General features: G+C 45.9%; 1 protein-coding gene across 1 annotated transcript in view; it reads right to left on the reverse strand.

The window, feature by feature from the left end:
* Positions 1-3498: 3498 nt before the first annotated feature.
* Positions 3499-15261, reverse strand: part of KCNQ3 (potassium voltage-gated channel subfamily Q member 3) — a 318119-nt gene continuing 306356 nt past the window's right edge. Inside the window, exons 14-15 of the mRNA XM_023248670.2 lie at positions 14112-14196; positions 3499-12517 (exon numbers count right to left, since the gene is read on the reverse strand). Coding sequence (XP_023104438.2) covers positions 11783-12517; positions 14112-14196 — 820 coding nt within the window. The 3' untranslated portion in view covers positions 3499-11782. The remainder of the gene's footprint in view (positions 12518-14111; positions 14197-15261) is intronic.

Raw genomic sequence — 15261 nt, forward strand, 5'->3', positions numbered from 1 at the left:
ATCTCTGCGCTCCAGGCCTTCACATTTCAGTTTGGGGAGATCAGTTACCTCAAAGTCACTGTTCTCATCATGTCATCTCACGGTGAAATGCAGATCACAACAGTGGCCTCTGCAGAGGGTTATCATGACCGAATGGTCACAAAGCAAGAGCTTACAGTACCTGGTTCTTAGCGGATAATTTGATTTGATTTGATAATTCTTACCATTACCGTCCTAGAAAGAATGCATTTCTGTGCATTTCGTTGATCCCCGGGGGACATACCTGTTGTGCTAACCATAATAACACTTCTGGGTGAGAAAAAGAGCCACAGCCCTGGTCCTGCTTCTGTGACTTGCTAGCTGTGTGGCCGTGGTAAATCGCTTAGCCTCTTTGAGCCTCATTTTCAGATACTTAAAAACACAGTACCAAAAAGACAAATGCTGTATGGTTGTACTTACACAAGGTCCCTAGATTAGTGAAAATCATGGAGACAGAAAGTCAAATGGTGGTTGTCCGAACTGGGGGAAGGGGCGTGGGGAACACCTGTTTAATGGGGACAGAGTTTCCGTTTTACAAGATGCGAGTGTTCCGGAGACGGATGGGGTGATGGCTGCACAACACTGTGAAAGTACTGGACACACGGAACTGTGCACCTAAAATGGGCACCATGGGCCCTCTCTACTCCAGGGCCCCCCTCCTCTCCTCCCTCTCAAGGCCCCTCCAATCAGGTATCAGACCAGCATCTCAGCAGGACTGGCCTTGTCAAGGTCACTATGACCTCCACACCACCAACTCCTCTTGTTACTCAGCTTCTCGGTAGCACCTGGGGCCACCACTCGACCCTGCTCTTCGGGACCAGGTCTGCACTTGGCCTCCTTAGCGCCACACCTTCCTGGTTTTCTTCTAGCTCAGGTCCTGCTCAGCCTCCTTTGCTAGACTCCCCTCACCTCCCCGACCTCTGGATGTTGCACGGCCCAGTCCTTGGATGTCTTCTTTTTCCTCTCTGTACTTGCTCACTTGGGGATGTCATCTTGTCTCATGTTATCTACATGTTGTTGAATTGATGATAGAGACAGTTGATAGATGATAGAGATGCCGACTCAACCTCAAAGGATCTCCTTAACTATACACTCAACTACGTACAAAGGATTTCCACTAGATGCCCCACATGCATCTCAAATTTAACAGGTAAAAAGTCAAATTCATGTCCTTATTGCAAAACGTGCCCCTCCCCTAATCTACTCCCAGCTCAGTTAATGACGCCTTGATTCTTCCAGGTGCTCAATGAAAAATTTTATAGTCGTCCTGGATTCTTCTCTTTCTCTCACACCTCGCGTTCCGTTCATCGGCAGAACTTGCCTTCTCGACCCTTCAAACATACCCAGATTGTAAACACTTCTCACCACCTCCAGCCCTGCTGCTCTGGCCTGAGCTCTCACCTGGATTATTGCTAATGCAGTGTGGCTTCTGATTAATCTCCCTGCTTCTGCCTCTGCTACTGTTAGTGGGTTCTCAATATAGCGCCCAGAGAATTGGGCATAACTCAGGTGTAGTCACCGATTTACTCAAAGTCCTGCAGGGACTTCTCATCTGACTCCGTATGAAAGCAAATGCCCTTATAATGGCCCACGAGGCCATTCATGACCTGCCTTTTGCCTCTCTTATTTCATTTCTCACTCCTCTTTGTTCTGCTGACTCCCTTGCTCTCCACTGGTCTGACACTGATCTGTACAGGACTAGAAGATAAACTGATGTGGAGGCAGGATACAAGGACAATTGGACTTTTCTCAGGGGAGACACCTTACACGACTTCAGGGAGCGGGAGCCACTGGGTCCCAGGAGTATCTGGGATAGTGGGCTATGAATGGGCTGCTGCTCCATTTGTGCAGATGGAAAGAGACTTTCTCAGGGATATCATTTCACGCTCTTTCTCTGTCATACAGTTGCCAGAGGTGGGTAAACTTTGCTGGGAGGGAAATATATTGCTGTAGAGTGGATACTCTTCTCATAACTGCAAAGTCAGCCACAGGCATTTCTGATGACTGATGTGGACTTTGCAGCACGATGACCTTCTAGCAGAAGAGTGGCTACCTACCCTGGTTCCTGGAGGCTACAGGCACCATTTTAACAATGGATCATGGCCATGGGCGCCATGACCGGCTTGTCCAGTGTGGGTCAAATTTGTCCTTTGGCTTACAGACTAAATTGTGGCAGTCGACCTTACCTTTGTGTATGTAGTGTTTTCAAGTGGGTTTATGTACCAGGTGCTTCTGTCACCCCATCTGGTGTCCCCTCTGCCCACCTCTGAGTTCACTCGTAGTTGTGGTAGACAGGTTGCAACATGCTGACATCTCCACTGGCCGTGTCTCTCCGCTCTACGGCCTTAGAGCTTTGGCATTTTGGAGCTTGCTCAGCTGTAGCACAGGGAAACCTGACAGAGTAGGAGATTTGACACCCCAGGGACAACCCTCAACCAAGGAAGAATGGGAGTCAGTGGATGAACGCCCCAGATTCCTGTCTCAAGGTGGAATAATCCTTTGGTACATTTCACATGGTTCTTATGGGGTTTCTGATAGAATTGAGCCCAGTTACCTGAAGGATTAGTTTTTCCTTTATTGGCTTTTCTCCCTCCCTTTTCCACTCTCCCCACTCTCTCAGTGGTGTTTCCTGGGATCACTTTCCAAATAAACTCCCTGAACCCATCATCTTGTCTCTATTCTTCTGGAAACCCAAATTCAGGCAACCTGGTATGTGGGTACAGCTTTTGACTGTCACTCATTGAACATTTGTTATGTGCTCTCTCCCTTGCTGAGTTCTCTGTAGCTATCAGTTCAAACTTCCCACTTTCCAGATGATGAACTTAGGCATCAAAAGGTTCAGTAACCCCCCAGGGTTCCCCACTCCAACTCTATTCTCGTGAGAAAACTTCCCTTCCTACTTGCTGACAGTAGAGAGAGGCAAACTGATGTGTGCTTTCCTGACTTCCTCCCACCTCACTCACAGTCTCTCTCATCCATCCATTTGTTCCTTCTCCCACATGGGGTAGGAGGTGAAGCCTCTACAAAGGAAGTAGCACAACGCTTGGGGGTGGGTGGTCCTGGGTTCTAATTGTGACTTATTCCACTTATGACTTATTCTTAATGTTCCACTTCTTGGGGTCTGACCTTGACCAGGTCTCTTTATGTTTCTGAGCTTTGAGTTCCTCATCTATAAAGTGGGAGCGATCAGGTCTAAAAACTGTGAAGGTGGGATAATATTTTATGAAATGCTGTACCTCCAGCCTTTGTATAGTGGTCGTTTCTGGGGAGTGTGATTCACATGTTATGGGTCCAAGAGTAATCCACATCACTCTTGCCTCCATCATAGTTTCTTTCTTGAGTCTTTATCCCCTCCCTCTCAATTGTTTCTTTCCTCACACTTACAGATATGCTCATGTCTCCTCTTTTACCCCCCTTCCCACAACCGACAACAGTGTTGTCACTCCATGTTGCCAATGGGGCAAATAACACTCTGTCCCATGACCATTGAAATGTCTATTTATTAATAAGTGGTGCAGTATCTGTTTTAAGATAGAACATAAAAAATCAGGTAAGAAGTGTTTGCATAATATATATGGAAATCAACCGATTAAAGTTGTTCAAATATTGGCCAGAGCCAGAATAGAAATTACACATACAGTTTAAAAATTACAGGAAATCATATTATAAAGAGCACTAAAGGCCACTTGTGGAATAGTTGTGTTCCCGTGTAAGCCAGAATGTGAAGAAAGCCTACTTGTAGCATGGAGACAAATTCAGGGAGCAAGGCACCAGAATTTTATGCCATTAAAGGGGGTTAAAGAAAATACAATCCAAAATCAAATACAATGGATTCATGTCACTGGAAGTCTCGATCTACTCTGCAGAGATTTGTGTTTTCCATCACTGCTATGTTAGAAAGAAAAAAAAAAAAAAAAGGAAGAAAAGCCATATCCCACTGAAAGCAACGTAGAGAGCATTTTTCTCTTTAAAACAGGAAATGATTGACAAATCTGATGAAGTGGACCCATCTTGCTAAGGTGACTTTTGAGATGGGGCAGAGCCTGCCTCGTGTCCCCAACAGCAAAATCTCTGACACTTGAAAATTGGCTGCCACCAATCTTGGAGGTTGTTCTCGCATGTGAATTCTTAACCCTCAAGGAATGTGGAGGGTGGAGCTGCTCCCTCTTCGCCTGAAAAAGTATTCAGAGGAGGGCAGGGGCCCAATTACCAGATCAGGTTGACTTCCACCGGGACCTGTGATCTTTTGAATATTGAGGAAGAGAAACACAACTGTTCTGAGCGTTTGGCCTCCCAAAGAATGTTTTTGCAGACTCACCTGTTTCTGCAGGATTTCAAAGCCCTGAAATAAAGGTATAGCCTAGAGATAAAAGACCAGAGGCAGGAAGGACATTTGAATATGTTTGGATAAAACAATGACAGGAGATGCTTGGGGGCAGAGAATAAGGGGCATTTGTGGGATTATCTGCAGCCACACCAAGCTCTAAGAACTAATGGATTCCACCATGAACGAGGTGAAGAATTAATGTGGCATTATTTTCTGCCACTAGCAGCTCTATTGTGAGCCCACTCAAAGGAATAGGCAGGACCCACTGAACAGCCAAGTGGAGAAGCTGACACAGGGATCACTACTCTATCCAGGGAATCAATGGGTCTGATTGTTTTACTACAAAGTCAACTGGATATAGGAGGGCAAGTCTTGGTAGGGGACCGCAGGGCATGATGTGGGAGCATTTCCATTGATGTAGGAGATTCAGTAGGGGGAGACATGAATTTTGAAGGTACATGAGCTTTGGTTACAAACCCAGCACTTCTATAATGAGTGACCTTTGGCAACGTATCCCCCCCCAACCCCTGCCCCTAGCCTCAGTTCTCTCGACTGTATGAGGGAGACAACAACACCGCCTACATGGGGTTGTGGTGAGGACCGCAGAAGTCAAGAGAGAGACCATCACATCACATGCAACTCAGAAAGACAGTTTGGGTAAGTTTCTCTCCCTTTCCTTGACCCGTCTTGTGGGCAGAAGGAGAGAACGGAACACTGGAAGAAAACACGTTCCCATTTTTCACTCCTCTTAGGCATCAGATTATAGTCCATTTGACAAATATAAGAGGAATTACAAAGATATTCCTAAGCATTAGGCCAGGCTTTTGACTGCTTAATTATAAGTCACACTCAGGTTATTCTTACATAGAGCCCATTTTTGACTTATTTCCCCCTGAAACTTATTTAAACCACAGAACAGGGCTATTTAGAGGCTAAGAAAACAGGTAGAATGACAGTCTAAAATTACTGCCATCATTCTGACTTTGTCTTAGAAGTTTCTGGTTCAGTCTAACTCAGGAGACCTGGACGTCTATTTACGGGGTCTAGCAAGGGCTATCGGGAGGCCTACCAAATTCTGGCAAATCTATCCCAAGCACTACATAAGTGGAAACCAACTATGTTAATCCTCATTTGAGCCAACAGAGGCCTGTTTACTTTCTAAAATAATTTCCCAGTTACACAAACATAAGGTGTCTTAAGTTGGATCTTGTCTGCTTCTTTGCAACTTTTAGTGACAACCCTAGAGTGCCAGTTGTGATCCGGCCAACATGGGCATGTTCTGAGACAAAGCAGGAGACAGAGATCCCACTGCAAAGGGATACCTTAGTAGAACTAATGACTTGGGGTCATACTGATCCCCAAAGAAATCACATCCCATTTCCTGAAATCAAAAACACAGATTTTTTTTTCCCAAGGAAGAATCCTGTTAAATTGGCTTCTGGATGAGGATACAACCTGGGTGATGGCTCTGGAGCTGAATGAGTCCAGGGGAGGGGGCCAAAGAATAGAAACAGTCTAGGCTTAGCAGGACAAGGAGGGGACAGAGTTGTCGAGGCCAGAGAAGTGAAGGAGAGTGCTTGCATGGCCATGAGGCTGTTCTTTATCCCTTTTCTCAACTGCCCACAGCAGCCGTGGGTTTTGCCAGGCCTTCTGAGAGTCAGCAGGATCTTGGGAGAAGAAACGTTGTCATCTTTCAAGGCATGAGATCAATCATATTCCAGAGACAGGAGTGAGTTCCAATCAATGCATCTGGTTTAGCAGTTTCCGGAGTGGGCCAGGAAGTTCTCATTCATCTTCTGGGCCCACTTGTAATGTTTTCTTCTCAGTTGTTACTTACCTTCCATATCTGATCTCTGATATCTGGACCAGGAGTTAGGAGACCTGGGTTCTTGATTCACTCTGCTGCCCAATCACTTACTCAGACACAGAGTGGCTAGTGTGACTCCCTTTACTCTGAGCCTCTACTTCCTGATCTGAGCAGAGAAGTGATTGTTCTTGATGATCAAGGACTCTTCTTGCTCTGAGCATCAAGAATCTATGAAATTGTATCTCCCTGCTTCTATTATAATAAAGCAACCTACTGGTCACACTTTTCCTACGGGGATAACAAAGTTGAGGTTGTTAGAGGTTGGGAACAAATCCCCCCAGGGCGAGTTTGAGCGAGCTTGAACCCTTTCCTCTGGAAGTTCTCCATTCATTGCCAGGGTGCTGTCTGACCGACATCATGGCTTGGTTAACTTTCCTCATTGCAGCCACTAGTTCCTTCATATTTAATTATCCCTGCTACTTGGCATTGCCTCCTAGAGATCATCCTTTGAGAGAATGGTCCAACAGGTGGTATTGTGTGTCCAAGGGAACGGCCACAACCCAATCAACCGCAACCCAACAGTCCTGCCACCTTCATTCCAACATTCCTGTCCTTCCTCATTTCATTGGTAGAGATGTACTTAAAAAAAAAAAAAAAAGAAAAAAAGCCATTGCAAAAGTGCCTGAATCGGGATTGTATCTCCACCACTCTTCTTCTAAAAAGGATTTCTTGGGGTAAATTTAGAATTCATAAATAATACCAAAGACTGAGGCAATGGCGTCCATTTACAGTATTAAAAAAAGCGCACGTGTAAGAGTCTCCAGCCATCACTGTACTAGGGGCTTTAAATATATATATATCGATTGTCTCATTTGAACATCAAAACAGACCAGGAAAGTCAAACACTTTTGAGTGTCCTGAGATTCAAATTTTCATCCAGGTCATCTCTAGATCCTTTATATCTCTTTGAGATTTCCACTGCTGGTTTCCCAAGCCATGAAAGCTATAGAGATAGCCTGGTTCTTAACATGTTCTAATCTGGGCATCAGAGAAGTGGTACCTGCTGCCTTGTTTAGGGAACTCTTAGCTCAGTTTTGAGTAGTGTAATATCAGTAACATAAAAACTTTGGGTGATTTGGATGCCAAGAAAGGACTTCTACTCTTTGAAAAAAGTTTATCTTCAAATAAGCAAGCCTCCAAGGACAAGTGAGGACACGAGGCAAATTCCTAAGGATGCCTGGGGTTCAGAAAGCAAAGGAAATCCATATGGTCCTACGTGCCTTGGAAGCATATTCACAGAAAACAAAGGCCAGCTACATGGCACCTTCTGGGAGAAGCTGGGGATATGCTTGTCAGTACTGCCCAAAGTGAAGTCAACTTAGACCACTGAACAAATTTCTTCTCTCACTTCAGGAGAATTTGATTAGCAGAGTCCCACTGGCAGAGTGACACTTTTCTCTTGAAATATATGTCTTGGCTAGTACCACAAGTCTCTCTTGGTCAACATAATGAAATGGAGGTATCCCAGCTTCTTGCCTGGACTCAATCATTGTAGGGATCTGGAGAGGAGGAGAAAGCTAGTTTTTTCCCAAGAATGTTCTCAGATAGTCTAGAACTTCTTTTGTACATAGTTTATCTGGAGCTATAAAGCCCAGTGCATTGAACCCAAACTCAAAGTTCAACCACTCAGTCTTCCCTGAACTGATGGTATCATTATCATTTTGATGGAGAATTCATGCTTTTACTTTCCTCCATGCTCAATCTCCCACCGATTCCACGTGAGGAAGTGTTCCTATCTATGCAGATGTCTTCGGGGATAAAATCAGATACCTTCCATTCCTGGTAGACCTAATTTGTAGGGGCCTCCAATATTTGAGGCCACCAGATTCCTAGCTCTTCGGTGGCAGGAACTGTGGTTTTCTTAACTCTGAATTTCCAGTATGTTGCACAGTGCCTAGCAGATGGTGGTGCTTAGTAAATCTTGTAAATGGGTAAACAAATAAATGTTTTTATTACATTCTTGGTAGAGCGGCATGGATTTAGGAGAATGGTCTTGCAAATTTGAGTATATCTTATTATATTGGGATTTTCTACAAGTAATTATTCTTTCAACTTAGTGTCTAGGAACTGCCTTGCACAAAGATGGCAAGGCATAATGCATTCACTGCTGACTAATTAGCTCATTTTGAACTATTGTATATCTTGGTGTTTTCTAGATGTTTTCATTGAAACTAGAGCTTTATTATATCCATATTATATCTAAGAAGTCCAAGCTCTTAGTCCCCAGAAAAAGAATAGTCAGTGAATAGAACTTTCTCAGTTTGATGGTTTTTTTTCCTTTGCCTCTCACAATTTTTTTTTCTTAAACTTTTCGTGTTTGCTTGTGTGCTGGTGTTTGATGGTCAAAACGCACACTTGATCTCAACTGCTTTCTTCTCAGCCTGACAGGATCACCTCTCACCTAACATTTGGAAGATAGATTGATCTCATTCATTTTGATTCTGCTAAAAAATGACTTCTTGAAGTGTTCATATATCATAGTGTGACACAGAGAGACTGAACTCCTATAATGGGATTATGGTTCCACTCGAGGAAATAATTCCCAGTTTTTATAATGGAATTAATTTGTCACAACTTCATGGTATTCTGCTAAAACTATTGCAGTTTTCCTGCAAGCTTCAGGACCACTGATAAATCTGAAGTAGAATAATCTTGGGCATTATTAGCCTGTTCTGTTGGATTTTTCCATCATGCTGTTCTTGTGTCTGACAAAAAGATCTTTGTGGAAGCACACGTTGTTTCTCCCCATAACTTAAGTTCAACTCTACACCTTGAATTTCTGCTTCATCAATGCCAGCCATGATGATGATGTTGTTCATGAGCAGATAACTTCAACAGATTTGGCTTGCTTTTCTGGGATGACTTTTTTTTTTTAAGGGATATCCAAGCAGCAAATTCCAGAAGATCACTTTTTTTTTTTTTTTTTTTTAGATGGGAAAGAATAGCTTTTAAAAAGTCTTACCATTTAGTCATTCATGAAAAATGTGTTTTGTCTTCGTCTACACTGATAATGACAGCTTACTACATGTTGGAGACATGATGATAATTGACACAAACCCAATCTCTGTCATCCTGGCCTTATGATCCAGCAGGGGAAGCTAGGCTGTCCTCCTGTGGTTTAAGAGATAATACAAGCTCTTATCCTTTGTAGGTTTTTAAAAGAACCCAAGGCGGTCCTCTGACTTTGGATCCATGGTAACTATTTTTAGCTTGAGGATGAGAAAGTTTCACTTATCCTGCTGAGGACTCCATTGAGTTCCTGGCGAATGCATGTATTTGTAAGGTACTGAGGCCAGTCGGTTCTGCAAGAATATTCATAAGGTAGGTAAAAATAATTGGTGCCTATGTGGAGGCTTTGATTCATTCTTCAGTTTTTTTGTTTGTTTCAAATAACTCATGTACATAAAGAAAACCATAGTAATGTGTTGGATGATAGAAGCTCAATCATTTGTAGTAAAAGATTCCAGGAAGGTCAGAAGCAAGAACCAAACCCTAAGGAAGGGGCATTGGGTTTCTTAGGTCATTAACTCCAGTGGCACTTTCATGCATGTGTCCCATTCCCTTTGCCCTTCAGATTGTTAGAAGGTCAAATGGCACACCATAGGGGAGGAGGTTCATATCCGAAGTGTGTGTTCGTTCCTGTGTCTTTCCCACTCAGACCTCAACGTCAATACCTCTCTGTGAGATACTCCATGTAAATGTCACCTACCCCTGACAATGCCTGCCCTGGGCCAAAGACTGCAGGCTTTGGTTGTGCCCTGCTAACGTCAGGGACCAAACCTTCATTATTATTGTACTCTGAGCCTTTTGCACAGTAGCTGTTGACATGGGGGTCGAAAGGAGCCCATCTCTGAGAAACTAGTTCTGCCTTCTAACACAGTACAAGAGTCCTGCATCAGGTCACGATGAAACCATCAACCAGGTATCTGCCACAGTGGAATATGCATGTAGATGGTTAGGCCCTTTTGATCCGCTTGATGGTCACCATGGTAACCACCCACAACCAGCGCTTAGATGTGGGATAACAGCGAGACAGTGATACTGTGGCCTAGTCATTTAGCTAACCCCGCCCAAGCCTAACAGAAACCTTTCTCCATCAAAGTGTTTCAGAGAGTAGTGACATCTCGTAAGAGGTCACAGGAGGGCTTGTGCTTAATATGGAATACTCATCCACGAGGGCAGTGCTCTCAGAGGCTCTGTTCGCACTTTGGCTAATCTTACGGCTACGTGTGGTTTAAAAAATCTGGAGGGGTAGAGTTGGATGATTCTGAAAATTTTGCCCTTTTGCATATTAGTAAATGTTGAAGCTTGCTTGTAGTGTGTGTGTGTGTGTGTGTGTGTGTGTGTGTGTGTGTGTGTGTGTTTCTGGATCCGAAATGCAATGCGTCAGGCAAGCACATTTTGCAATAAAAGCAAACAGCCCCCTCTTGCCGGGAAAATTGTGTTGTAGGCGCCTGCCACACGACAAGGACAGGTATCTCGGCACAATTTCTGGATCCCATCGTATAAAGGGCAGAGTGGTGTGAAAGGAGGAGACCAGGGCATGGAACGAGTCAGCTGACTGGGCTTGGAGTCCCGGGTCTCCAGGGGACGATGGACCGACCCCGGCTCGTCTCTACAGGAGTCAAAGGCTTCTCATTTTTACAAAGGAGAACTTGGACCAGATAATTTCTGGTTTCCAATTTTCATCTGAGATGGATATTTTGTACAAGTATCAGGGGGAGGCATGGGAGTTGAAACCTCATTTTGAAGGCACTGAACTTAGCTCCTGCCCAGAGGGGCACCCTACTTCTGATACATTTCATTATCTTTGGCTACATAAATTGGACACGATTTGAACTTGCGTGTGAGTGTGTATGTGTGTGTGTATTTTCTCCCCGTCAATTCATAACTCACTTGAAATGCTACACTTGGGATTACCACAGATGAGGAAACCGAGGCATGATACCAGACAATGGCAGACCAGGTGAGGTCCCTTTGAGAGCTTTGAGATGGTTTTGCTAGTTTTTCCTTAATCAGGTAAGTTTTAAAATTCTTGCTTTTGGATAGGCGATGACTGCCTTGTTCCTTTCCTAGCGTTTTAGCTCGGTTGGCCACCTCATTGACACGCAATGCATTTTTGCTGAGCAAACTAGTTGCTTGCCGTAGAAAACAGTTAATCACCGAACTGTTTTACACAAAGGGGCAGTGGTTCGAGAAATAACTTAAACTACATTCCCCGCTTACCAAACCAAAACCCAAACGGACAAGTAGCACGGCTCGTCGATAATTTCTCCCCGTACTGGTCCAATCATGATTTAAAGTAAGAACAGCAGATAAATGTGTATCCTAGAAGAGATTAGCGGTACCATTTATATATTGTAAAGTCATGCAAACCATGCTGAAAAGGAAGCGGCTTCACTGTGGTGACCTGGGGAGGAAGAAGGCCCTGCCCGGTGGGAGGCCGCCGCACACATGCATGTGTTTTTACGCAGCCACTGGTGGTCTCACTGCTAAGTGTTGGCTGTGAGAGCAAGTGAGCCATACAACGTGTGTCTACATTACAAGGAGGACGCAGCCCCTGACCCCTTTTAAATGGGCTTGTTGGGAGGGGTCCATACGGAATCAGAAATCCCGTCCCCTGTGGATGACAGAGGCAGGGAGCCACTGGGTGTGAAGGGGTCCGTGTCCGTGTCTGTCTCACCCTCGGCGAGGTAACGTTTCTCCCTCATCCAGCTCGACCCCCCGTTGGGGCCAAACACGTAATCGTCTCTGTCTTGGGAGATGCTGAAGCCACTCGGAGACCTCTCCAGCTCCTCGTGGTTGACCGACATCAGGGACAGGGGCGTGTCACTGTCCCGCGTGATGCTCCGTCTCTGCCGAGGGGAGACCCGGTCCGAGCAGGGGCCATGCAGTTCAGCCTGGGAGTGATAGCTCACTCGGGAGTCGAGAAGAGTCAAGACAGGCAGGACGGTGGGCCTTTTTGCATACGTCGTTGCTGAGGAGGAAAGCGTCGCCTGGACCTTTCCCGAACTGGGTCCTCCTCGGGGAAGGGTCACTGGGTCATGGGCAAAAAACCCGTAGGGGCCGACTTTGTCAATGGGCACCTGGTGGAAGCTGTAGGGGGCCTCGGGGGGGCCCGTCTCCGAATAGTTGCAGATGATGGTTTTCAAATCAGGATCTCGGTTGTTCTCCATCTTCTCCACGTCGGCCGGCGAGGAGGTGCCCTTGGTCGGGTAGTACTCCGTGACGTGCACCTGCAGCCTTTCCATGTGCTGCATGTGCATATCCACGAGGAAGTCCAGTTTCTTTCCCATGTCATGAACCTGAAAAATACACGGACCTGGGAATCACTGCCTTTGCAGGGCTGTGGGGGGACCCGTTACCAGGCGGGAGGAAATAACCACGGCGTCTACTTTTTGGAAAGCGAGAGGGTTCCTGCGAATCATAATCTTAACCACAGCTAATTATTTCGCGCTTCCTGACTCTGAGCCCCGAGCAGCCGTTACCGCTAACCTAGAACCCACCTGACGGGGGCTTTCTGGGAAGGGAAGGCTGGAACCAGAGAAGTGACCCGAGGACAAGTTTTACCCGAGGAGCAGGTGGCCTTGCTGCTGACGGTGGGGTCAAGGAGAGGGAGTTCTTGATTTGCAAACATTCACTTCGACAGAAGCATGTGGATTTGAGTGTCCGTTCTTCCTCCGTGCGGTGTTAACAAAGATACGAGGGCAGTCAGTAGCAAGGGCTGTGCCCCCCAGAGCTGAGGGTCCACGCAGGGGCCTTGGCACGCGAGCCGCCCTGAGGTAAGCTGTATCTGCTCCTACCCGCAAAACTGGGAACCGGCTCTGTCTTTGTGTGTGTCCCATGTGCATGTGCGTGTAGGCACGGGTGACGTTCTCTCCCCGACGACTCACGACCCCCCCCAGGAAGCACGGAACCAGGTAGGGGTTGAGACAGCATCCAAGCCTTCCTGGCAACTAAGACTCAGAGCAGTTACTAGGTACCTGATCTTCTTGGTGCCCGTTAGAGTTGTTAACTCATCTCATTTCACCACAACCCTAGGAGGGGGTTTCACCACAATCCCTAAGACTGGGATTACCTCTCTTCTACAGGTGAGGAAACAGAGGCCCCGAGAGAGGAAGTAGCTTGTCAAAGGTCACAGAGGCGGTAAATGGGAGAGCTGAGATTATAAATTAAAATCTTTAAATGAAAAATGATATTCTTGAAATGCCAGGAAGGAATAATCATTCAAGTTTCCTCTTGCCTCTCTTGAGCAGATCCAATTTGGGGTGATGAATAAAATAAGAAGGTTGGTGGGGACCCTAGTGGGAACTGACAGTGCCATTTATCTGATGTGCACTTGAAGGCACTACGCTCTAATATAAGCCCTTTGCTGCGGAAATGCGAGGTGAGCTGGGCGTGAATGGCTTTTCTTTCTGCCCTGACCGAACCCACCCACAGCCCGCCCTGCCCCAGGCCTCCTCGCAGGGACCACACACTGACCCGGACTCTGGGGGAAGGATTAGGGACCCAGGACATGTGGGGAAGGGAACTATCATTTCTTAAGGGAGCACCGTGGGGCACGTGGGAACAGCAGCGATATTTGCTGAGTGTCTATCATATGTCGGCCACTCGTCTACGTAATTCGCGTGTACCAACTCATTCAATCCTCATAGCAACCTTATGAGGTGTTAGAATCCCCATTTTGCAGGTGAGGAAACTGAGGCTCGGCACAATGAACTTGCATGTGACACCGAGCCAGTAAGTGCCAAATCACGATTTAATTTCCACATCCTTCTTCTCAATGGTAGATACCCAGATACTCAACCATCGTTATCTCCCGATGGAAAAAAAAAATGACATTTGAAAATAAATTTTATATGCTTTTTGTTTTTTTGGTAAGGAAAAGGAAAGACCTACCTGTCTTTCAACTTTCACAAACTTCCCCATCATGCTTTGGTCTTCGATTTCTGATGTGGATGTTCTGGCTACGTACGGTTCGTTCCTAGGAAAGAGCCAACGAGTCTGTAAGATTGTTGTATCTGTCTTTGCTTTGCCAGGCTGTCTCAGCAGAGCGGACCATGATCCCGGGAGCTATCGTTCCCATGCTCATGCTGATGCAGTCTGGAAGAGGCCCGCTCAACTCTGGAGGCACACGTGAGTCAAGAAAGGCTAGCATTTTCCTGCCTGCAGCACTGGTGTCTTACTTTCTCTGCAGCAATTATCGGAAGCCAAATACGAAGCTGTCTTAGGAGGCTTTGGGTCAAAGTTAATACATCAGCTAACTGAGCCTTGAGGGTTCAGTGCCTTTAAAGTATAGTCCTTTCTTTGGCTTTTAGCGTTGGACTATGGCGGAGAGCTTCTACTCCAAGGGGTGTGGGGTAGGGTGGGTGGGGTGGGGTTGTTCACTCTCTGAAATCCTATGTAGTGGGTGTCAATATCTCCTCTGTTACAGATGCTGAATCTGGAGAACGATGCAAAAATGGATGCTGGCGGAGAAGGGGTTGAGATGTGCCTCGCACGGGCTCCATGCCGGTGTGGGTTACAATCTATGCAGAAGAGAATCTTCAGGGAGCCCGGCTGTTGCTGAAAACCATTGCATCAGGCACTTTGTAGGTAGCTGGTTTTCTCTCTCATAGGCTACTCACTCCTGCTACGTCCCTGGCCTGTCTCCGGCTGAGTGGTCTTGAATTAAAGCAGACGTCAGAAGCTCGGGGCCCACGTGCTAATTCTAGCCCACTAAGTGTTTTCCTTGGCTCAAAAAGTTTTAAGACATTTCAGCCATTTCAAAAATAAGAAAGTTCACGTGACATCTGGATAATGGGCTCTTCCTGACAAATTAGACTATCCGGAAACAGAGGATATTGATTCCTAACATTAGCACAGCAGATCGGAGTGACAATGACCTCCTTTGGTGACGGCAAGTGCCCTCCAGGTTGTCAGGGCCCACACTCCCTTATTCTATCCCCAGGACTGAAGCTGAAGGTCAGATGCCTTCCATCATCACTCTTATGCTCTTGCTTCATTTCTAATAAGGAGCCTGGTTGTTATAAGGTGTGTGTGAGCTCTT

This window comes from Felis catus, chromosome F2 (genome assembly GCF_018350175.1).
Source record: "Felis catus isolate Fca126 chromosome F2, F.catus_Fca126_mat1.0, whole genome shotgun sequence".
Lineage (NCBI taxonomy): Eukaryota > Metazoa > Chordata > Mammalia > Carnivora > Felidae > Felis > Felis catus.